Genomic DNA, 24,974 nt, shown 5'->3' on the forward strand with positions numbered 1-24,974 from the left:
TGCATAGTTTGCATTTTTGCTCGTATCTGCTTTTTGCACCAACATTTGAACTCAGATAGTTTGATAGTTTGTACAACAGCCATCTTGGCTGGGTTGACCACCACTGGTTTTCACTTTCGGGAAGAAGTCACGTGTCTGAACACAAGCAATTTAGTGCCTTGAACCTGAAGTACAGGTAGCGTTATGTCTACTAGTCGTCCATAGCATTTTTACTCGTACTGTTTCTTGATTCATCACTCCAAGCAACGTTGTTTTCAAATTTGACAATATAATTAAAACAATTTATACTTTTTAAACCGCCACGTTTCATAGTAGTGTTATCATGCATATGTGTACATGCTATCGTAATTTAGTCAAGCGAGTGTCGCATTAGTTACTATGCTAACACGTTTACAAGTGTCTGTGTTAGTATTATTAATTCACAATGGCATTGTTTTTTTGTATTGTTTCAGTTTCACAAATTGCTCAATAAACTCACCAAAACAGCATTGTGGAGTTATTGAGCCTGTTTAGTTAATTGGAGACCTTGATTCTGCAGCTAGTGGGTCCATGGCGATGACTTATGTTTTGTTTGACCAGCTATTTTACTGCCATGTTACATGCACCGTTCAGAAACAATTAAAGTATGTAAAAAAACATTTACATTTTTTTTCTGTGTAAATAACTCATTTCACAATACATATATCTGTGGCTTGTAGTCCGGTGCGGCTAATATAGGGGATTTTTTTTTCTTCGAAAATTTAGTAGGTACGCCTTATAATGCTATATAGTCCGGACAGTACATTAATTTCACACAATCTAATAATTTCCCTCTTTTTCCGGAATACTATTTGTTTTTTAATATAATTTATAATATTAATGATAGGAAAGCTGGAGTCTCTGATAGACAACATCCCTGACCCAACGCAGGGAACTACACCATGGCTCAGGAGCTCCTTTCGTGTCAGACTCCTTCATCTCAAATGTGTGAAAGAAACACACCACAGGTCCTTCCTTCCTGCTGCAGTTAGACTATAGAACCACCATCACCCTCTGTAATCTGTACATTGTAAACTTGGAATACCAGCAAAATTGGTAGTGTGTTAAATGTTCCCCCGACTCTAAGTCACTGTATTAAGTTATCTACAATTGCTATTTACCTGCATACTGTATTTAATATTCATTATTTGTGTGCAATTACATACATTTCTGCTGATCATTTTTCATAGCCTGGTATGTATCTGTATATAATGTACATGTGGCTACTGTTTGGGCTTTCCCTTTTAAAGGGCACAGTCCTCCCAGGTTCTTTTGTTCTATCAAATGTATAAAAAAGCAAGGAGAATAGAATTTAAATTTAACAATTTATTCTATAAATTTAGTAGAAGTCAGCAGAATAGCATAAAGTCGATTCGATTCGATTCTCGGGGGTAACGATTCTATTCAGAATTGATTCTTGATTTAAAATGATTCTCGATTCAAAATCAATACTTTTTGAATAACATTGGGTGCCACTACATTCTTCCATAAAATAGATAAACAGCGCTAATACATTTCTATATTATTTAAAAGACAACAAGGTTTGTTTAATACAATTCTACCCAAACATTTTATAATGTCAAATATAATGTGAATAGGATTAGGTGTGTACATGTAAAGTGCGACCCATTCAACAATGTTCCAAACCATGATAGGAATCTGCAGTAAAATGAGGTGTTTTAAAGAATAACATGTAATTGTTATTGATTGGATGAGAGTCATATTTTTGCACACACCATATATTGCATAAGTGGTAAGTTAGCACATATTCTGGTACAGGGTTTTATTTGCACTGAGGTGCCATGCTCTCTATTTACCTAGATCTGATGCATTGATAGTATCTATGAGAAAAAAACAAAATAAAAAAAACAAGCACAACTAAGGTTTTAAAGAAAGAAGGAAAACAGCCTTAAGGCTATGAATTTTAGAAAGAGGTTCCTGTCATTTTTGCTGTGTGGCAGCATCGGTTTTAGGATAGGACAGAATAGACTTGTATTTATCCCACAATAGGGAAATGACGTTTCTACAGTGCAGGTTTTTACATACAGTAACAGAAGTAAAACGTAATGAAAAACAAAAAAATAGTAACAAATATTAAAGATTAAAGATTAAAGTACCAATGATTGTCACACACACACTAGATGTGGTGAAATGTGTCCTCTGCATTTGACCCATCCCCTTGGGGAGCAGTGGGCAGCAGCGGCGCCGCGCCCGGGAATCATTTTCGTGATTTAACCCCCAACTCCAACCCTTGTTGCTGAGTGCCAAGCAGGGAGGTTATGGGTCTTGCTCACTAATATGTATAGATATAAGAACAAATTAAACAAAAGACACTAACATCTGTATTGCGCACCAAGAAAAATAACAGTAATCACATAAGTGCATTGTAAAGCCACCTGTGGCTGTGGGTAGAAAGAACCTGCGGTAGCGTTCCTTCTTGCACTGTGAATGTAACAGTCTTATGCTGAAGCCTCATTTACAGAAAACAAAGGGATTATACTATACGACAGCATAGACATATATATTTTAAATGACTGCATTATCATGGTGAAATTGCATCAATCTGTTTTAACATGAGCTTAGGGACTTAACCTTGGTACAAGCTGCACACAGTCCATTTGGATTCTATCTTCAGCAAAAAAGGTATAATAGCTTCTTCGTTTGACTTTTAAGTGTGCCCCTATATTTGGTAACTATATTGCTTACAGCGTCAAAACTGCACTTGTTAATTTCAGTCTGACCCAGTTTTGGTTTATTTAATTCTTCCAACAGGCAGAACACCTTTGATCCGTGTAATGTAAATGGCTTTGATGGGATCATTCCGAATGTATAAGATTGTTGCTTTGAAATAGAAAAATAATCCTTGCAAGCCCGAAAGTTGGAAACTGTGGCGAATAAAATAAATGTACAAATCTGACAGTTATCGCAGTTAATGCAAGGCCATCACATTGACAGGAAATGTAAAGTAAGCTAAAGCCGACAGAGGATGCCATTATTCATGAAGCCATTATATAATGTTTATCATGTCCACCATAGTTCTGTTTTCTATTTTCAGTTGATGCTTTTAATCAGACTGTGTCATTAAAAGAGTATATGCCTGATCCATTACAGTTTTTCTATTGAAACATTTTTTATTGCAAACTATGGTAGCTTCTTGTGACTTGAGAGGTGTGTTATTAGTTAAATTGTCCAGTTTGTACAACTCCAATAGTGTTCAGATTCAGAGATTTCATTGCATTTCTGTATAACTTGTTTAATATGGTTTGCTTTTTTTAACGGCCCGCGACACAATCTACAGAGAAAATAAAAAATACCCAAACAAAAATAACAAAGGGAAAAATGAATCTACCCCTTGCCCCAAAAATGGGACTTGACAACCAAAATGGCCGACGACCGGTGCATCTTACTGTTCTGTATACTGTAATGATGGTCTTAAATGATAAGTAAAGCCTTAAACAAGTTTTTTACTTGGCAGAATAATAGTTATAATATCAAATAATACCCTAGTGTGTGAATGTGAGTGTGAATATGAATGTTGTCTGTCTGTGTTGGCCCTGCGATGAGGTGGCGACTTGTCCAGGGTGTACCCCGCCTTCCGCCCGAATGCAGCTGAGATAGGCTCCAGCTCCCCCCGCGGCTCCAAAAGGGACAAGCAGTAGAAAATGGATGGATGGATGGATAATGATAATAATAAAACATTAATAAATGTCTCAAGTAGATAATACAGGTATTAAATATTACACCTATATGCTTTGTTAAACAAAGCTAAGGCTACGTTCACACTGCAGGGTTGGTTGTCCAATCCGTATTTTTTTGTCAAATCTGATCTTTTTGAAAAAACAATGCGGTTTCTAATGTGAATGCAATCTGACCCGTATGTCATGACGTTGCAAGCACTGCAGTGTTAACGGATGTAAAATGACATGCGATACAAGTCGCATATTGGCAAAAAAAATAGAATTTGACCTGCAGTGTGAACAAGGCCTAAGATGTGGATGCTTTGTTTCGATAGCTTAGCATATATTATTGACCTATATTGTATTGGTTTTAGTATCTTAAATGTACAAAATGTTATGACCTGTTCACGTCAGGTCAATTTTTGGGGGTTTATGGTTATTCTCCTATGTTTATTAGTAATTGTTTATTTCAGCGCTCCTCTTCTTTACATTCTGGTTATCGGGGCGCTGATTTATCTCAACTGCTTCTGATTTGCGATCAGGGGGCTCACTTACTCTTGGTTGCTAATTAGAGAGCTTTACGACCTATTGTTACCCTGCCTACCTCGCAGGTTCATTGCTCGCTCAACGTGACTTGTAGGTTTTTTTAGTTATCTGCTAATACATGCTTCTTATGTCAAGCGTTATTCTAGACCAGGGGTCGGCAACCCAAAATGTTGAAGGAGCCATATTGGACCAAAAATACAAAAACAAATCTGTCTGGAGCCGCAAAAAATTAAAAGCCATATTACATGTGTCATGAGATATAAATGTAATTAAGAGGACTTAAAGGAAACTAAATGACCTCAAATATAGCTACAAATGAGGCATAAATGTACACATCGTTAGCCTAAATAGCATGTTAGCATCGATTAGCTTGCAGTCAAGCAGTGACCAAATATGTCTGATTAGCACTCCACACAAGTCAATAACATCAACAAAACTCACCTTTGTGCACTCATGCACAACGTTAAAAGTGTGGTGGACAAAATGAGACAGAAAAAGAAGTGGCATAAAACACGTCCTAGAAAGTCGGAGAAAGTTATGCATGTAAACAAACTATACGGTGAGTTCAAGGACCGCCAAAATAAGTAGGACAAAACGGCGCTCGCCAAATACTTGAATCAGTGAAGAATGTTTAATATAAACAGTGTGATTTATAACAATTAGCGAGGTTTGTGTCATGTTTTTCCTCCTGCAGAAAACATTCTAAAACAAAAAAAATAGATTTTTTTCCCCTCATCTTTTTCCATTCTTCATACATTTTGAAAAATCTCCAGAGAGCCACTAGGGCGGCGCTAAAGAGCCGCATGCGGCTCTAGAGCCGCGGGTTGCCGACCCCCGTTCTAGACATTTAGAATTTGTTAAACTCACACAGCTTTTCGTTAGTTAATTTGTTTGTTGGCTCATTGTCTATCACCACAACCCGATACGTGACCTCGTATATGACCAAAAATGTATTAAAATGCCCCCCACATACTTTTATTTTTATGTATGTGGCCCTCGCTGTAAAACGTTTTGATGGTTAGGGTACAGAAAATTAGAGATGGGTATCATTTACATTTTTACTGATACCGGTATCAAATCAATATACTCAAGAAATGGAAAACAAACATTTTGTTTAAAAATGTGATCTCTTCATTATTTTACAAACTCTGCAAATTGACAAGCATGCAAGCTAAACAAAATACTAATTTGAATACATCAGTAATGTAAATGAATAACTACTAATTAACAACTTCAACAATATGAAATAAAATCCAAAGAAAATGTGTAGTTATCGCAACAAAACGATAAACAATACCGAACACAAGAAACAGTACAATCAAACGACATGTTTGAGTTGACCAAGAAAATAGTTGCAAAGGGACTAGTGTCCCGCTCCCTACTGGTGGAAAACTGTCTAGATCTGTTTATTCAACCATAGCTTTTGTTGTACAGGTGGCCCGTGTGTTACGTTTCATGTTCTAACGTTTCGCAGTTCCTTACACATTCCCATAAAATAATATGGTTACATGCACGTGACAGAAGAATAAGTGGGTGGAAAAAATACATAGGTGGCAGTGCTAGCAACTTGAGAGTTTCAGGTTCGATTCCCTCTTCTGCCTAGACATCCTTGGGCAAGACACTCGACCCGCCTGCTCCCGGTGCCACCCACACTGGTTTACATAAAGCTTAAATATATAGATAATGGGTTTAACTATGTAAAGCGCTCTGAATATCTAGAGAAAAAGCGCTATAGAAATATAATTCACATGAATAAGACTTCCCCCTTTCTAAGCTGTATCGCCATCCCTTGTGACGGCCCTTCCAGTTTGCAAGCCAACCACTAGGATACAAGTAAGTTGTTCCCTTTTTTATGACTGTTATTGTATTCAGTCTTTTCATTACTGTGTTTTATATGTCCTTCCAAGTTTTTCATGTACAGTGTAAGTAAATATAATAATGTGGGTATAATTTAGGTATAAGTTCTTATTTACAATGAAACACGACTTACTTGGCCGCCATGAAAACAACCCAGTTTAATATTTGGTAGAGGATATGAAATTGGATGTCAATTTACGGCAAGTGTAAACTGTACAGTGATCTCATCATCCTCACATGTTGCTCTCTTCTACAAAGGCCAGCTCCCACCTGACAAACACTATACTATACACTCTTGTTTAAGGTCACCACCACTGGGCTCTGACCACGTTCAAGTCAATTTACTAGAGATGCGGACTGTTTGCATTTTCAATAACTAGTAGAATCTTGAGGGTTCAACTTGATGAGTAACTTATCAAATCAATCCTTAGAAATAATAAAGACCGAAATGGGTAAAAAAGAGGAGCTTTACAGTAGTGTGGTGTTTAGTAGTAGCAGTATGTGACATTTGGTAGGCCACAAACAAAATCTTGTTGCGGGCCACAAAAAGCCTACAGCGTCCCATGGCGAAATAAGTTGATATCTATAGTATGAGAGGCCATGAATGACTGAGGAGTCCCCGTGCATGATCTCCGTCTCAAGTGAACATCACAGATGAGTCAACAGTCACCCTCAGGGTCAACACTTTTGTGATCACTCTCCGCAGTGCTATTTTTCATTCCCAGGCTCCTTGGTTATAACCCTCTTACTCATTATGGCTCGCTCGATCTCACTTATTCTCTTTGCAACTGTCTCCTTCCCTCCTTTAGCTCTCATAACCTCCCTCATTCTTTCTTTGCCTGTTTAGTTTCAGCTTGTATTCTCTATTGCAATCTGCTACTCCTGACACACTGTATGGCAGTTTTTATGGATATGTATATGCCGACACCATACAGTAGTGGACTTTACAGTACACAAAGTCCCAGATAGTACAACAGACAATGGAAATGTGTGAACTTTGGCAGTATCTCTTCAGTTGGTATAAACTTCATAGGGGTCCTATTGTGCAAAACCAACTTTTCCTACCTGTTGGTAGCAGTGTTTGTGTATTTGTCATCCTCATACGTCCCCGACATATGAAATCAAACCATGGAGGCATGGCAGATATATTTATAAAAAAATGTTGCCATCTTCAAAACTTGCTCCAAACAAGCCGTTTGGAATTTGAGATGTTAGTGACATATTTTGCTTTAGTTACATCAGCTGATATCTCCATGTATGGTAGAGGTTTACCCAAAAAGCTTTGTGTGAGTCTGCCTTTTTTTTTTTAGTTGGAGTGAATAAGTTTGTTATTTCTCTCCACGCTGTTGTTGTGAGGCATACCGGCTCGTACATGCACATGCATGCTAAAATCCTCCGCTGTTGCCATTTCTAATAAAAAGTAGCACACAGTTCGAACTCACATCTGTCAGACTCGGCATGGAAGCGCTAAAAAACGAGAACTACATAACTATGGATTTCAAACATAAGTTAACACATGTATTTAATCAGAAAATATGATTTGCATAAATCATGTGTAAACGCAGATTAATTACCCATATTCACCTTGAGCGCGAATGGTTTCCTAAAAAGCAGCGCGGGTTGTTATTGCATGAGTGAGGAGACGCAAATCAGTGTGCTCACTGGCAAATTTCACATCAAAATACACCCTGATACGACTATATGGTTACCAAGCTTTGAGAAAATAAATATGCATTGTATATGACATTTGACGGTTCAATTGCATTTGTGTCAAAAATATTGGGTCCTTTTTTAAGTTATTTAGAATTATCTGAGAACATATCAAAGCTGTTATAATGGTGATGTTTTTGGAAAACATGGATGCTGTCATACATTTGACTGAGAGAGTATGTGTGCACTGGATGCTTTTAGTACTACACTAGATGGTGTTGGAAACCCTTTTGAAGCTATGGCTAAAAAACAGCACAAAACACAAAATGTATTACAAAAAAAAGACATTGTTTCTTTCCTTCTGCTGCATGCATCCATCTCTGGCAGTCATGGTTATATGAAAATAGCATTTTTGGTGAATGCAACTTCAAAAGGTGAAACACTAGAAGTTGAACTTGGTGTAAACAAGACTGTATTCCTATGAGCCAGTGTACGTCTGCATGCTTACAAACAGTGCCGTAGGCAAAAATTGAGTGCCATAAATAATTCAGCACTTCAAAAAAACAGGCAAAGTTATTGTTTGAAATGTGACCGCAAGTTATTTAAGACAATAACTAAACTTTAAAGGGGCAGACAGATGCACATACTACCTTGATGATGTTGGAAGGGAACAAACCACAGACCAGCCATGTATGTATGTGTCACACAGATGATGGCTCAAATGTGTCCAATTTACAAACTGTAATCTGTGTTTTAATTACAAAGTCGCATTTTTATACTGGAGAATGGGATAGAATGCTTACATTGATTGGATGTGAACACAAAATAACATTGAATCTGCCCAGTTAACACTATTAACCACAGACATAAAAACATTTACATAACCAGTTTGGAGCTCAGTTAAAAAAATTAAAAAAAATTACTGTATGTTAGGTATACATTGGCTATCCACAAAAGTTGTTCTGACAAAAAACATGATCGCTTGGGTAGAGTACAGTAAATCCATACAATCGTATTGTCGAGCATGTGTGAACATCTTCCAGTAACTGCATTGGAAACTCGTCAGAGATCCTTAAAATAACAAGTGACTTTGGGAAAAACTTCAGCAGAAGTATCCAGAAAAAAATCCTACGAAAGACTCTGGCTTTCTTTGTCATCGGAAGACACTTTCCACTCATGGAAATAATTGTATCACTGTCATGTGTATTTACTCCTTTGCCACGGAAACTGTTTGGCTCGTGCAGAAACAACAAAAGAACGATTTGCAAATAGAACCAAAGCACTCAGGTCATACAGATGAATAAAATCATTCACAAACAAAAGCTGGAAATGTGAAACAATATAGGCAATTTGTTAAATGAAATCAAGTTATCATGGGGTGTTGCCCAGAATCATACTTAGTATACTTGCTTCTGTTTGCTTCCATGCTGCATAGCATTCTCTATGCATTTTGCTCCCTGTGCACTTCCCTGCTGCACTATAGTTTATTTGTGTTAATAAATACATTTTACCTGCACTTCGAATGCTGTCTCTGCAACCAACAACACCACACCAAAACGTAACAAACTATATGTATTAGAGAGTAATATATAGATTTATACAAGCTATGATATGAATATGCGAACTAAGTTATAGCACTTAAATAGTTACGGATATACTGTACAAAATATTATTATGTTCCAAACATAAAAATGGGTATAGTTTGCTCTAAGCTATACCTACAAGACATGATCAATCTCCCTGCTTGTATTTATTCCAGTAATACAAACTACTTCAGGATAAAACAACCATTTTTTGAAGCATCAGTCTACAATTATGTTTTCTATTTTGTGTTATTAGTGCCACAGGACTACTTGGCTTAAATTCAAACAGCTTTCAATCTGGCACACAACAGCTGGTGGCTGGCAACAATTAGCCCCAAAAAAGTATGTCAAGTCATGTGCAGTACCACTAACAGGTTTATCATATATGTTTCATAATAAACATGAATAGCGCACCATTTTAGTATCCCTATTCAGAGCAAGTACAATTTAACTTGGTGAAGCATATATTTTAGGTAGAAGCAGGCTGTTTAAACACATACATCAGTTTTGTGATTGTAATATAGCCATCACAATTTTTAAAAATGATATAAATCTATATAAAATAGTCAAGGTGTGAAACCCTTGAGAATCAGAATATTTTCTCTCAACATTTCCCTCCCTGTTCCACTAGGTTGACACAATATCGCAACGGCTTACAGAACGCTATCGGTCATATTTTGACATATCTTTGATACTTCATACCCAGAATGCATATTATATAATAGGATTTTCTTCATGCTGAGCCCTGATCACATTGAATAAAAGCTTAACATTCACAGTATTTCATCAAAAACAAAAACAGGACTCCTGCCTGGCTATTTCATTTATTAACTTGAACAATTACGGGGTAAACATATTTCTTTAGAGTAAGACCATTTGGGGAAGGGATTCATATGGCCCCATTCCTCGGTGGATCTCCCGTGAGGAGAAGAGGGGTGGTGGTAATAATATTTTGCAATGAAATTTACTGAAAATGATGGAAAGCGCCACTCTACATAGCAATTGGCAGTGGTCCAAGTAGGAATTGGTAAAAAACTAACATTTTAAGATATTCAACACTCTACTGCCATCTAGGGGGCTGAAGTAGATAATGCACCCCCCCAATTTTTTTCACGTTTCATGTGTCAGGTAAACCATGACAAAGGGGGTCCAATGAATCCCATTCCGACTGTAAGTTCCTCCAAGAGTGTTGTAATTTCCTCAGTTTACATGAATACAACATTGCAACTGTGTCCAGTAACAAAAACGTGCCTACAAATACATTTTGGCAACAATTTTTCACCAGTTCCGTTGTGTTCAACAGTTCCTGGATATACTCTGTGAAATCAGAGTAGTTATGTGCAATGTGTTGAAACCAATGTTTTCAAAGTCTTATGTTTTGTTTGATCCACATCTGTACAGTAACTGCTGAGAGTCATGGCAAATGAAGTATACATTTATTAACATTGTGTTCGACTATAATCTAACCTTAATGGTGGATGTATTTCAATGCTGGGAGATGGAACATATTGTAGTTAAAGGGGTACTGCTCTTGTTTTAGGAATGTTGCCTGTAATTCACAATCCTTATGAGAAATAAGAACACATATGTATTTTTAATGCATTCTGACTCTTAAATGAAAGTCTGCTGACAATGGAGCTAATGGGAGCCACGTCATTGTGTCTATTTTGACAAATGAAACCCAATAAATAACAATCCAAAAAACGCCAAAAATACTCAATTTACATGACCTCAATATAAACCAAGTATTAGCAATAGTGTTATTATAAGCTCTAACGTTAGGGACCTACTTTTTAGCTTTACACTTCTGTATTGACATCATCAGCGGGTGAGCTGCTTTCTCGCCTCGGAGCTCATACAAGTTTATTGCAGATCATCCATCCATCCATTTTCTACCGCTTATTCCCTTCGGGGTCACGGGGGGCGCTGGAGCCTATCTCAGCTACAATCGGGCGGAAGGCGGGGTACACCCTGGACAAGTCGCCACCTCATCGCAGGGCCAACACAGATAGACAGACAACATTCACACTCACATTCACACACTAAGGCCAATTTAGTGTTGCCAATCAACCTATCCCCAGGTGCATGTCTTTGGAGGTGGGAGGAAGCCGGAGTACCAGTGGTTCTCAAACCTTTTTCACCAAGAACCATCTGAGAAAAAAAACTTGTATTCTTCATCCACAATTAGGGATCAGCTCTTGCTTTTTGTCCTATACCTAGCTGGAGTGACTCAAACAACCACATTGCACAACTAGTGACAATTGATAGGTTAGGAGTAGAATGCCATCCCACATCATTGTGTGGCATAGGTGGCAACAAGCATATGGAGAAGACGCCAAAAGAACATTTTAAATGATGTGTGTGTGTGTGTGTGTGTGTGTTCTTCTATTGTTATTAATCAGACTTCAATCGTCCTAACGTCAGTTGTGTTGCTCATCTCAAAAATGCATTTTCCCAGTGTGTTTATTTCATGCAAAAAGTTGGCGAGAGCTTGTTTTTCGCCACAGATTATGCATATGAAATGTACTTATAAATAGATGAACAATGATGAGGTAATAATATTTTTACGCGCACTCACAGCGTGTTATGTGCATGGCTTGAATTATAAATGGATGAATACAACTCAAAATACACTACGGAAATGTGCAGGTTTAACTAAAAGTCCACTTATTAAATGCAATGCTTGGAATATATTTGTAAACAACGAGCCAGAATCACAATTCGAGGCCAACACACTGCTTTTGCAAACGGCAACATTTTCATGTAAACAAACACAAATAATACTGTTTGGACCACATGGGTACAAGGGGGTTGCAACAGAGAATATACATCGTCAAACATGGAAGATTAATGCTTTGCCTAATAAGCGAAAGGTTTTAGAAGAATAGAAGTAGCTGCTTTTGATTGCCTTATGATTTCAGCAGCTCTTAGCATGTAATATTGAGCAGAAGCACATCAAGGTCTTCAAAAATTCTTTGTTGAATTATGTATAGACTGGAGGGCAGGATAAACTGAGACCTGTGAATTTTCTAGCTCTAGCTGTTTCCAGCAGCAATCCCAAGCTTGACCTCCGATAGCATTTCTCATGTCAGCACAATCAATTTATGTTTATCCTGAGCCTACTGGGCTTTTCCATCTCTTACTGGAGCCTCTAAAAGGAGCACACACACACACACACACACACACACACACACACACACACACACACACACACACACACACACACACACACACACACACACACACACACACACACACACACACACACACACACACACACGCGCGTGCACACACACACACGCTGTATATGTGTGTGTGTAAGCAAAAGGATATGTTACCTTATTATAGGCAGTTAAATAGCCACTTATCATTGGGTTAATGAGTGTACAAAGATCAATGTACACACAGGGCTATTTATTAATAATAATGGCTTTGATTAATACAACGCTTTTCTCGACACTCGAAGCGCTTTAGAGTGAGAACTAACAACCAATAATTACACATCGGTGGTGGAAGCAACATTTGTAACTACAGCTGTCCTGGGGGAACGAAACGTGGCTGCCAATTTGAGCTTATGTATGGAGGTTAACTTGTGTCTTTAGTATGAAAGCTCTTTTTTTTACACTGAATTTATGTGACTCATTTTTTTGCATTTGAAATTTGTAAACTGAGATTTTTTTTACATCAAATTATTCTGACAATTAATAAAACTTTTTGCTCTGTCGTCCGGGAGGAGCTGAAAGTAAAACCGCTGCTCCTCTACATCAAGAGGAGCTAGACAATGTGGTTTGGGCATCCGGTCAGTATGCCATCCGGAGGTGTTTAGGGCACGTCTGACTGAAAGGAGGCCACGGAGAAGACCCAGGACACATTGGGAAGACTATGTCTCCCGGCTGTCCTGGGAACGCATCGGGATCCCCTGGGAGGAGCTGGACGAAGTGGCTGGGGAGAGGGAATTCTGGGCCTCTCTGATTAGGCTGCCTCCCCCACGACCCGACATCGGATAAGCGGAAGAAAATGGATGGATGGATTATCATTACTGGTGGTCTATCGATAACATTTTATTAGGCGAGAAGTCAAAAATATTGAATATTTGCCAAACATTGATTATGTCGACTAGTTGTTGCAGCCCAAAGTTATACATTATTGATATGTTTTAGTTATATCTGGTAAAATTACTTTTGTTCTGAATGTTTGTTTCTAAAATTCACATAACTGCCTTAGTGGATGAATTGTACTATATAAAACAAAGAGAAAAACAAAAAAAAAGAAGAAAAGTGCCTGGTCATAAAATAGATTTGTACTACAGGGATATACGGTATATTGCAAAAGTGTCTTGAATAGCCTTATTTTTTTAATACTGTACCTCTTTAAAAATAATGACTATCTGCACAAACCACATACTGTATTGTTGTATTACATGTTTTAAGGTGAACAACATCAACCCAACATTTCAGCCGGAATACACAACTCATTGGTAATAAAGTTTAAAATGCTTACCAAAGTCCCCAGGGACAAAAATGTCATACACACAGCGCTGGCCTTTGGTGTAATTATGCGGATAGTTTGGGGACAGCACAGTGCCCTCTGAACCTGTGAAGTGACCCCCACAGGGAGCTGTGGGGACAGAGAGGAAAGCAACAGAGAGACACAATTAAAGAATGACAAAACAAGCATCTTGCAACACCGGGGGAAATAAAGCAAAACTGTCCAATCATCAATTGCACAGGTAAGCATCATACGATGATGAAAAGTCACCATTGGGTTTTTACCTGCCGTCATATATATATATATATATATATATATATATATATATATATATATATATATATATATATATATATATATATATATATATATATATATATATATATATATAACGTAGTGCATGGATTTCATTTGAGAGACACTTACGGGACATTTTTCAAAGATACACTGTACTGTGAGCTCTAAATAGACAGACAAGGTCATAGGATTTATGTTTACTTGTTAAAACCCAAAAGGGAGAAGAAGAAAAAAACAAGCTATGTGCTTCTAAAAACATCAAATTGTGATACATCAGCAAACACACAATCACAGAAGTTCCACATGCCTGAAATTGTTATAGACCACAAGATTCAATGTTGTTCACACTCAGCAGAAAGAAAGCATTTTAGTCAGGCAAAAGGTTTGCAAACAGCCCAACTAATAGACGATACAGTGTTTTTTCCACACCACGGGTTTCATATGATTCAGTTTGTATAATGTAATGGTTTTCATATGTTGTCTCAGTTATCTTCTGTTTGCCTGCGTATCAATCTGCTGAATAGGTGACCTAACAAAGTATCCACGCATTGGTGACTGTGAATAATGGATAGTGGTTAATTTAAAGTTAGGGCACTACAGCCAAATTCCAAACAGGACATTTTTGAATAATTTTTATTACTGGCACACGTGTATGTTTTTGTTCATACTGTAGAACTAACGCAGAACAATAAACAACTCCAAATGTGTCTCCTTTCCTCATCCTATTAAGCTCTGTGCTGACGAGGCATTCAAGTTTGTAGGTATTTTTCGTTATCTGAAACAGAATGTTTAGATTTATATTATTTTGTATAAAAAAAAAGGGATTCTGTTTTCGCATGATTCAGTTCTGCATGGACCTTTTGAAACGGAAACTGAGTTAACACTGTATTATGAAAAATATCTATTCAGACATATATGCTGTATTATCTATACAAAAATCACAAATACAATGTCACTGAGTGAAGTTTACACCTACATCTACTAAGGCTGAATTAGTAACAAAATGAAAAGGAAAACTAAAAGTGGTAGAACTCGTTCATCCATCTGATTGTGTTTAGCGTGCCCCTTCCTGCTTAATGAGGACTGACAAACAGTGGGGTGCCATTGTGCAAACTGTAATGAATTATTCCATTGTTCATGTTCCATACTTCTTCAAACATTGTTAGAAATTGGTTTCGTATTTTATCTGTCCTTCTACAGGTATGTTGGGTTTTCTGTGTCAAAATGACCACAGACATGAAAAAAAGGCAAAAAGGTTTTAGGCTGGTAAAATAGTTCAGATTAAGTTGCATCTGTTTGAAGTATTGGAAATGGTATTCTACAATTAAAAACCTGCTTTAGGATTATTTAAACCTCTATCATTGTTGTACAGGCATCAAAATCAAATATCTCAGCAAGGTTTTCACCCGCAAAAGTATGTTGACACTGTTTGCATTTAGAGTGTCTACTACTCTGAAGAGACGACTTTTAGGGACTTTTCCAGAATAGGACAATCCAGCTAAGTGTTTGTGACGTCCACCTTTGGAACACTGACATGAGTCTAAGGCAGGGGTGCTCATTACGTCGATCGCGATCGACCGGTAGATCGCGATCTACCGGTCGATCGCGGAGGGTGTGTCAGTCGATCCCCAGCCAGACATAAAAAAAAAATAGTCCTAAAAATGAGCGATCATAAATCTTCACTATGGCGTCACTTTCGTCACTTGATTGACATTCACAACACCCGAGGGTCTTCTGAGATGACTGCTGCCAGCTCATTATTAAGAAAAAATTACCGACAGGAAGGCGAGAAACTCTTTTTATTTCAACAAACTCTGGCGCCGTACCTGTCATCAAAACTCCAAAGACCGACTGCACAGTTGCACAATAAAAGCGCTGCTTAATGCTGCCTGCGCTAACAACATAAGAGTCTCAGAAAGCTGGCGTGCACAAGCTAGCAAGCTACGGAGTTTGCCGCCAATGTATTTCTTGTAAAGTGTATACAAAGGAGTACGGAAGCTGGACAAATAAGATGCCAAAAATCAACCACTTTCATGTGGTATTAGACAGAAAGGAGGACTTTTTTTCTCCTCCATTTGAAAATGTGGACGTTATCAGCACTACTATCTGATTCCTATCAATGCAATTCATCAGAATCAGGTAATACACCAACTTACATTCTTGTCTTCATGAAAGAAAGGAATCTATATGTGTTAAACATGCCTGCATTATCTTTAAACACCTTTAACTTGTTAACAATATTAACTATATGTGTTAAACATGCTTGTATTATCTTTAAACACCTTTAACTTGTTAACAATATTAACTATATGTGTTAAACATGCTTGTATTATCATCAAACACCTTTAACTTGTTAACAATATTAACTATATGTGTTAAACATGCTAGCATTATCTTTAAACACCTTTAACTTGTTAACAATATTAATTATATGCATTAAACATTCTTGTATTATCATTAAACACCTTTAATGTATTAACAATATTAACTATATGTGTTAAACATGCTTGCATTATCATTAAACACCTTTAACTTGTTAACAAAAACATATATTTCATAAAAAAGTAAATATAAATTATATATATGAATGAGGTAGATCCCCAAAACTTGATCAATTGAAAAGTAGCTCGCCTGCAGAAAAAGTGTGAGCACCCCTGGTCTAAGGCATACTTGCCAAACTTGAGACCTCCGATACCGGGAGGTGGGGGGTGGGAGGGGGGGCGTGGTTAAGAGGGGAGTATATATATGTGTATATATATATATATATATATATATATATATATATATATATATATATATACACTACCGTTCAAAAGTTTGGGGTCACCCAAACCATTTTGTGGAATAGCCTTCATTTCTAAGAACAAGAATAGACTGTCAAGTTTCAGATGAAAGTTCTCTTTTTCTGGCCATTTTGAGCGTTTAATTGACCCCAAAATGTGATGCTCCAGAAACTCAATCTGCTCAAAGGAAGGTCAGTTTTGTAGCTTCTGTAACGAGCTAAACTGTTTTCAGATGTGTGAACATGATTGCAAAAGGGTTTTCTAATCATCAATTAGCCTTCTGAGCCAATGAGCAAACACATTGTACCATTAGAACACTGGAGTGATAGTTGCTGGAAATGGGCCTCTATACACCTATGTAGATATTGCACCAAAAACCAGACATTTGCAGCTAGAATAGTCATTTACCACATTAGCAATGTATAGAGTGTATTTCTTTAAAGTTAAGTCTAGTTTAAAGTTATCTTCATTGAAAAGTACAGTGCTTTTCCTTCAAAAATAAGGACATTTCAATGTGACCCCAAACTTTTGAACGGTAGTGTATATATTTATTTTATTATATATATAAATAAAAGAAATACTTGAATTTTAGTGTTCATTTATTTACACATATACACACACAACACTCATCTACTCATTGTTGTACTTGAAAGTACAATGCTTTGCAGCCAGAAGCTTCCAGCTATCAGCATAGCCATCTTTGTCTCGGCATATGTTACACCATCGGGTCTCCATTTTGCGAGGTGGCCCATAATACTGGGCTGTGAACGGTGCTGCGCTGCCGCCGCCATGTGCTTCGCTCTCTGTTCATGAATGAGTATATCATTTCGGCCACTGTGTTCAATGGAGAAGTCTGTTCTACAAAATGTACTGGCAACATACATACCCCTTCCCCTTCGAACTGTCTTGGATGAACTGAAATTCTTGTTTCCATTCGTTTTGGAACTTGCAAGCGTATTTCTTCATCTTACTCGTCGACGGCGTCGCCATGTCTGTAACTTCCTCGTTCTTCTGCTTCGTCTCCTTGTTGTGTGCGCAGTTGTGCACTCTACTCTCTAAAAGCCGTAGATGTTATGACGTCATTGGGCAGGCAAGCTGTTTATATTGTGGGAAAGCGGACGTGAGAACAGGCTGTCCCCACTCAGGTCCGCATTGAGCTGGAGGGGGCGTGGCCTCCAGCTCCGGCTGAATTCCGGGAGTTTGTCGGGAGAAAATTTCTGCCGGGAGGTTATCGGGAGAGGCGCTGAATACCGGGAGTCTGGGTTGGCAAGTATGGTCTAAGGTGTAATACACATGGAAGAGCTTTACAGCACCAACGACCACCAACCATCATGGGATGTCATAGAAAGGCTGTAGTGATAACGTCAGATTACATTATAAAATGCTGGCACAAAATGTACGCATTTAACGAAAACAGAAAAATTCTCTAGTTTTTAATGTAATAAAAAATGCCTTAAATTTGGCACATTACAGCGATGCATAATGCAACAATTACATTAAACCTGAATCAAGTGTATACAATTTCAATGGCAAAGAGACATTGACGATAGCACGAGAAGGATTGGATCATTAAGATATAGACTTATCATGCAGTATCATTACATATATAAGAAAGACAGCTGCAAATGAAAGGGCTATGGGTTTTTTTAGATTTAAAATGGAGTACATTTATAAAGCATGTGGCACCACGCCCATAGTTCAAATCACTCAGACAGATATGGGCGATAATGGAATCGCAACAGCACAAAAGGACAAAGCTAATATACTTAAGTCTGAATGTTTGCAATGGAGAATGGAGGCAGACTTTGCCTCTATTCTCCATTCCAATCCTTTGACTGACTACAGAATAGAATTGGAGCAAACCAGAATTATCAAGGTTGATATAGACATTATGATTTGTTATCAAAATGGGTAAGCTGTGAGTATATGCATATTTTACTGTACAACATCTGTTTTTTAGTATAATGATCAATAACAAAATGATAAATTGATGATTATTTGCACATTTGTGGCTGCTGCTGGTCTTTCAAATAGGGGAAGCTCATGTTCAGCTACCCTCTAAACACGAGCACAGTCTCTAGTAACAGATAAAAGATGTTAGATTTTTACAAAGAAAACATCACTTAGAATGGCATAATTATCCATATTAACTCGGAGAAATGGAATGACACTTAAATGCCCTGGCAGTGGTTTATATTATAATATCGCGGATTCGCTCATTTTGCTGTCAATCAAAAAGGGGTTCAGCCCAGACAAATAATCCAATCATCACACGGAAGCTCAGCGCCCAGGCCAGCCGATGCCAAGACCACTTTACATACCGTAATTTCCGGGATATAGAGCGTACCTGTCTTCAAGCCGCAAGCATCTAATTTTTTTTTTTACACCCAGTATATTGGCCGCACACCATGTCTCTGTGTATGAACGCTTCATTAATTAATTAATTTTGTGTCCCACCGGCAGGCAAAAAACTGTGCGGAACATTTTTGGGGAGGTGGCGCCCTCCACGTCACTTGCTGTCCAAGACACTACGAGTCACTTCTCAGTGCTTCGGCGTGTGAGCCTTCTCTGTCTTGTATGGCCTTTTGACAAGTTTTGTCCATTTTCCTGACTCACTGAGTCCTAAAAAAGACCTCACACCAGCGTGGAAAGAAGGAGGGAATCGCTGTGGAGTTTAAAAAAAGACTTTGCGCAGAGTACATTATGGCGCTCAAAAGTATGGAAGAATCGACGAAACAGGCTTTGTACCACAGCAAGTTTTAATTGTGATGAGACCGGACTTTTCTGGAAAAATGTCAAAGCAGACTTATTTCACAGCGGAGAAGAGCTCTTCTTGTTCAGTGGTGCCTCTTTCAAGGCACACTTATAGCCCCTTCTCCCCACCACCTCCTTCTGTCTGTGCTCCTTTCTAGTCAGCTCTTCCTTCACTGAGGATTTTTGTTATTTCTGATCGTTTGTGAGGGCAACAAAGTGGCTTCTGTTTGTGTGCGTGTGTTGGCAGACCAGCGCATACAGAGGACAGCAGCTTGTTGTGGTTGTTGTTTTGACTTGTTAATAAAGAGAACATTGATCCATCACCTCCTTGTTATGTTTGTTTGATATACATATTGTGTTCTTAGTGTACAAACCTTCAAAAAAGTATGGACTTTTGTGAAGGCTGGAAACCATTATTCATATTTACATTGTTTCTTATGGAGAAATGTGCTTCACTCTACGAACATTTCGATTTACAAACCCTGTTCAAGAACCAATTAAGTTCAGAAATCGAGGATCCACTGTACTTATTTGACAACTTTCTTTTGGACATTTTAGGGGAAGCTGAGCTCTCTTGCAGTTTTAGAGCAATCTTCACTGTTGCATATAGTGACACGTTTTGTTTTTTAGGGGATGCATCACCATGAGTTACCTGCTGAATCACACACAGACACGTCAAGAAGCTGAATTCATTATGTTTAGCCTTTGGACTTTAAAGTCATCAGTTCAAATTTGTTTTCAAGGTGAAACTAAAAAATGGAGAGTTGGTGATGGATACTTTTGTAAAGCACATAGGGCTGTGCAGTGACTGTAAAAGTAATGAATAGCTTGCTGGAACCAGAGTTAGAACTCCCTCTTTACTGTTGAAATAGGAGATGAATTGTAATTCAGGCATGGCAGATTAAATACATTGAAAAGTATTAAAAAGGTGTAATGTGACTGAAAGAGTGTACGGGTGGTTATCTTGAAAGTTCACTTCTTCTGTCCTTGACACTGTGATAATGCAAAGCTCTGTAAAATGGCAAAAAGATAGAACTGGAGCTGAATAATAAAATGAGTCATTAGATTGCAATGGGATTCCACCAGGCTCAACACCAGTCAGCTTTGAATATTTTTGCATTACCACATGAGAACTCAAGCTGTTTTTTCTTGAATACAACATGTTTTTGGATTTTAGCTAATGAAGCTGTGTTTGGTTTTAATTCACAAGCCACACAATTATTACAGTATGGAAATAGGTGCCATTGTTTTTTGTTTTATTTGGAACTTTGATGATCGACTGCAAATTATTACACAGCATCCCAGTTATTTACGTATCGACCTATCACTTGTTTTACTCACCTTGACAACTTGGCTTGCTTCTGTCCCACTCTGGTCTCTTGCTGTTGCCCATTACACATGTCAAAGTAGAGTAGCCTTGCAGTAGGTATCCAGCCTCACAATTAAATGTAACCATAGATCCCAGCTTGTAGTCAGTGCCCATTCTAGTGCCATTCATCACGTTCCCTGGATCAAAACAAGCCTCCCGCAGTTTGGCTGCCAATCAAAGAAAAATACATTCATAAAACGAACAACTGCCGTGCAAGAGAGAGGTTTTAGGCTGCTACTCCACAAAAGACAGTTGAATTAAACTAAATTGTTGGAGAAGCCAACATCAAGATTAGTTCATCATGAGCTAAATGCAGCATGCAGATAGAAACCCGCATCTTCACAGTACCTTTGTATTCCAAATGAAAGCCAGTGTAGCTCACAGAGCCATCACTACGGAATGCCAAGTACATGAAGTTGGAGGAGCTCTCAATCTTCTCAGGAAGTTTACTATCCTGGAAACTGCCAATCAGATGAGTGCTGCTGTCCGGCCCATCATAAATATACAAGAAATCATAGTTGGGCTCGATACTGAAGCTGCAACAGAATCAGATAAAATTGAGGTTATTTTCAGTCTGAACCACAGCTATTTTCTACATTCTCAAGGCATTCAATCAATCATGACCTGAATTAATGAGAACTTCCATAGACATAGTTCATAGATTGTGTAGGATATTTGAAATGTGCTCTAGATTTAAAAATAAAATTATGGACAATAGTGCTAGAAGTGAAGTCAGGCAATTCATTTTGCATCTCCAGACAATAGGATACAAAAAAAAGATATCTCCACCATGAGGTGGGATGAGATTAAATTGTTATGACACTGTGGTGGCACAATTTCTTCCCAGATGGCAGTGGCAATGCAGTGTGAAAAGATAATTTCATATTGTAGCTTTGTATATCAAATCACTTGCCACGATAAGGTAGAGAGCACTGCATTATTTCCGAAAGAACGCGCATGCTTTATGACGAGATTGTAAATAGCTTAGAGATAATTGCATTTTATTTGAATTGTGGCAACTCTAGTTTAAAATGATGACTCCATCCTTTCACTTGGGAAGCCCAGGTCACAAAGCACTGTTGTTCTCTGTAAGATGTGTATTTTGGAAAGACAAAGTTGAATACAAATAAAACATGATGGATTTTTTTCTCTCTCCCTGAGAACGAGGGAAGTAGGTGTGGGTGTGAAAACAGTAAAAGTACCAATGCTTTCAGCCCTTCATGAAATAATACTCAACAGCCAAGAGTAGGACTGCCCTCAGGCTCATCTCACTCTGCCAGACTTGCTGCTACATGGCTAAATTGTAATTAATAATGTAAAACTTCTGAGTATCATTCGGCATAGAAAATGAGTTGCACTCATATCGCACCACTTTCTGTCACATACAGTATTCATCTAAAATATCTTATTTCACAGCATTTCAGCAAAGCGGCATTAAAATCTGCTTTTGAGACATTCCTCCCCCCAAAAATGCTGTATGTTCTTTATCTACCAACACACCTGGACTCAAATACTTGTGCATGACTGCACACACAAAGGCAACTTTGCTCAGTGATGTTCAAGCTGGTTCCGTCACGGAGAACAAGCAATTCTAAGGTGCAACTGGGGCTGTGGTGCGTTCACTGAGAACTGACTGCGTTTGGTTTCATGTTAGGAAACACTACAAGCTTAAAGAAAGCTGTCTTGTGTGAATAACTGAACTACATACAAAAAAACAAATAACACAATACAAATTCTATCTTTTTATTTTCCATTACGTACTGATAAAAAGGACGATTAGTTTTAAATACTAAGGGCCTGATCTGTTAGATATTTGCGTGTACAAAAACATGTGCAAACTTGATAGCACATGCAAAACTGCATAGATGATTGTGTCTTTTAAAATTGCAAAGTAGAGACTGCAATCAATTTAGCGTGTTTGTCTTCATGTATATGCATAATATATATTGATTATTAGAACACACAAAGTAGTAGTAGGAGAAAAGGCAAATTTAATAATTTAGCATGCCAGAAGAGATTTATCACGCATGAAACTCTATTGCAACCGCTGTTTTGCGTCTATATTTAGCACTTCTGAAATGTTTGTGAAAAGTGACTCCAGCTTCCTCCCACCTCCAAAAACATGCACGTGTTGATTGGCAACACTAAATTGGCCGTATTGTGTGAATGTGAGTGTGAATGTTGTATGTCGGTCAGTGTTGGCCCTACGATGAGGTGGAAACTTGTCCAGGGTGTACCCCGCCTTCCGCCCGATTGTAGCTGAGATAGGCTCCAGCAACCCCGAACGGGACGTGCTTGTATCGCAACCCCGAACGGGACGTGCTTGTATCGACAATATATATATATATATATATATATATATATATATATATATATATATATATATATATATATATATACATACATACTGTACATATACATATTTTTGCATCCGGATCATTCCAGTGCACATTTGTAGTTAGTTCCAGCATCTCCCGGAGCACACTTTGGCATGCTAAAAAGGGAAATGAGTGTCTCCATGGTGACAGCCACCTAGCACATGCAAAATATTCATTTAAATAGGGCGGTTTGCACCACTTATGCACTTGTTATTAATTGTGAACATAGTCTCAATAGCAGGCCCACTAATAATACATGGAAGGTTATAGTTTGCACATGCTGTTTAACACTCGTTATTTGGGATCTTAGTCGGTCAGGCCCTAAGAGTCTGTAATGACTCCTAAACAATTATTCAGTTTTGCATTTTATGTACAGACCTTTAGAAACTCAATATTTTCATGAAGATGTTTATGTGACTAATTCAAATAGGCAGTGTAGCAGCATACTGTACCTGATAAAAGCCAAGGATATGACATAGTCCGAGTGGACGGCAATAAGCCAGTCACAGTCTTTACTGTGTGGGTAGGGATGAGGGTAGTTGGGTGACAGGATGAATCCTGAAGATCCAGTCACATTCCCCCCACATGGAGCTTCAGACAAAGCAAGAAAGGAGATGAAGACAGATAGTCATACTTTCAAATACTTTTTCAAACATACTTTCAAAGCTGTCATTCTTGTTGCTTAGCTCCTTTCATTCACAGTGTGATGTCTAGAAAAAGCACTTGCTGTCATAATCACAATCTACAGCCCTGTACTTCACTCTGTAACAACCTTGAGTGACAACATAAACAAAGTATTCTTTATTTTAAGCACAGCTCACAATCACATTCGGTTTTCGCTCATAAATACCCTTCTTTCGTCTTTAGAGTAAGTGGAGGCTCGGTATATGAGCTGTTAAGTGCAATCAGAAAGCAAAGCCTGTCTAATTCTCAAGTAAGAGAAACATCCACCATAATTGGCAGTGACTCAAGAACATAACTTTCTTTGGACCTATAGTGTAATTATTTCTAATTGCATTGTAATCCAATTAGCTGCTCAGCCCTATTAATTACTGGCATGTTTAGGGGTTTGGTGCCACCCCACTCAGAAGTAAACAATTTGAAGGATACGAACGCAGTCGGAAAGCGCCCGGCCCGCGCAAACCCTGCGGGTGGTCATAGTGTGCTTAATTGCAGAGGCTTCTAGGCGTGTGTCAAAGGTGGCATTTCTGCGAAGCACGCATCGAAGCTTGCTTCATGTAGGGGAGGAGCCGGAAATGATCACGTGTGAAGCCTCGCTGCCCGGCCATACATCGAGATCGCTTCAGGACACAGTTCAGATTTTACGAGGAGATTCGGAAACACAAAGTGCTGAGGTTCTTTTCAAAATGTGGTCTTTTGAGAGTTGTCTGTTTGGAAACTGGATAAAGAATAAAAATGATTTTCTTAAATGTCAATAGACTAAAAGAATAACCGCACGTTGTATTAAATTTGACGACAAACTTAATCCAAGCCGTTTACCGCTCTGTGAGCAGTAGCGCACACAACTGAAAAAAAACATTAATAACACTTTAGTATGGGGAACACATATTCAC

The 24,974-nt window shown here is 38.1% G+C and overlaps 1 protein-coding gene across 3 annotated transcripts in view; it reads right to left on the reverse strand.

Annotated features, from left to right (window-relative positions):
• The window catches only part of LOC133660203 (CUB and sushi domain-containing protein 3-like), a 616,484-nt gene that overhangs the window by 281,621 nt on the left and 309,889 nt on the right, over window positions 1-24,974 (reverse strand). For all 3 annotated transcript variants that reach the window (XM_062063483.1, XM_062063482.1, XM_062063484.1), the window contains exons 28-31: window positions 23,853-23,991; window positions 21,371-21,558; window positions 20,995-21,189; window positions 13,832-13,948 (exon numbers count right to left, since the gene is read on the reverse strand). In XM_062063483.1, the coding sequence (XP_061919467.1) occupies window positions 13,832-13,948; window positions 20,995-21,189; window positions 21,371-21,558; window positions 23,853-23,991 (639 nt within the window). The remainder of the gene's footprint in view (window positions 1-13,831; window positions 13,949-20,994; window positions 21,190-21,370; window positions 21,559-23,852; window positions 23,992-24,974) is intronic.

Source organism: Entelurus aequoreus, linkage group LG11 (assembly GCF_033978785.1).
Source record: "Entelurus aequoreus isolate RoL-2023_Sb linkage group LG11, RoL_Eaeq_v1.1, whole genome shotgun sequence".
NCBI lineage: Eukaryota > Metazoa > Chordata > Actinopteri > Syngnathiformes > Syngnathidae > Entelurus > Entelurus aequoreus.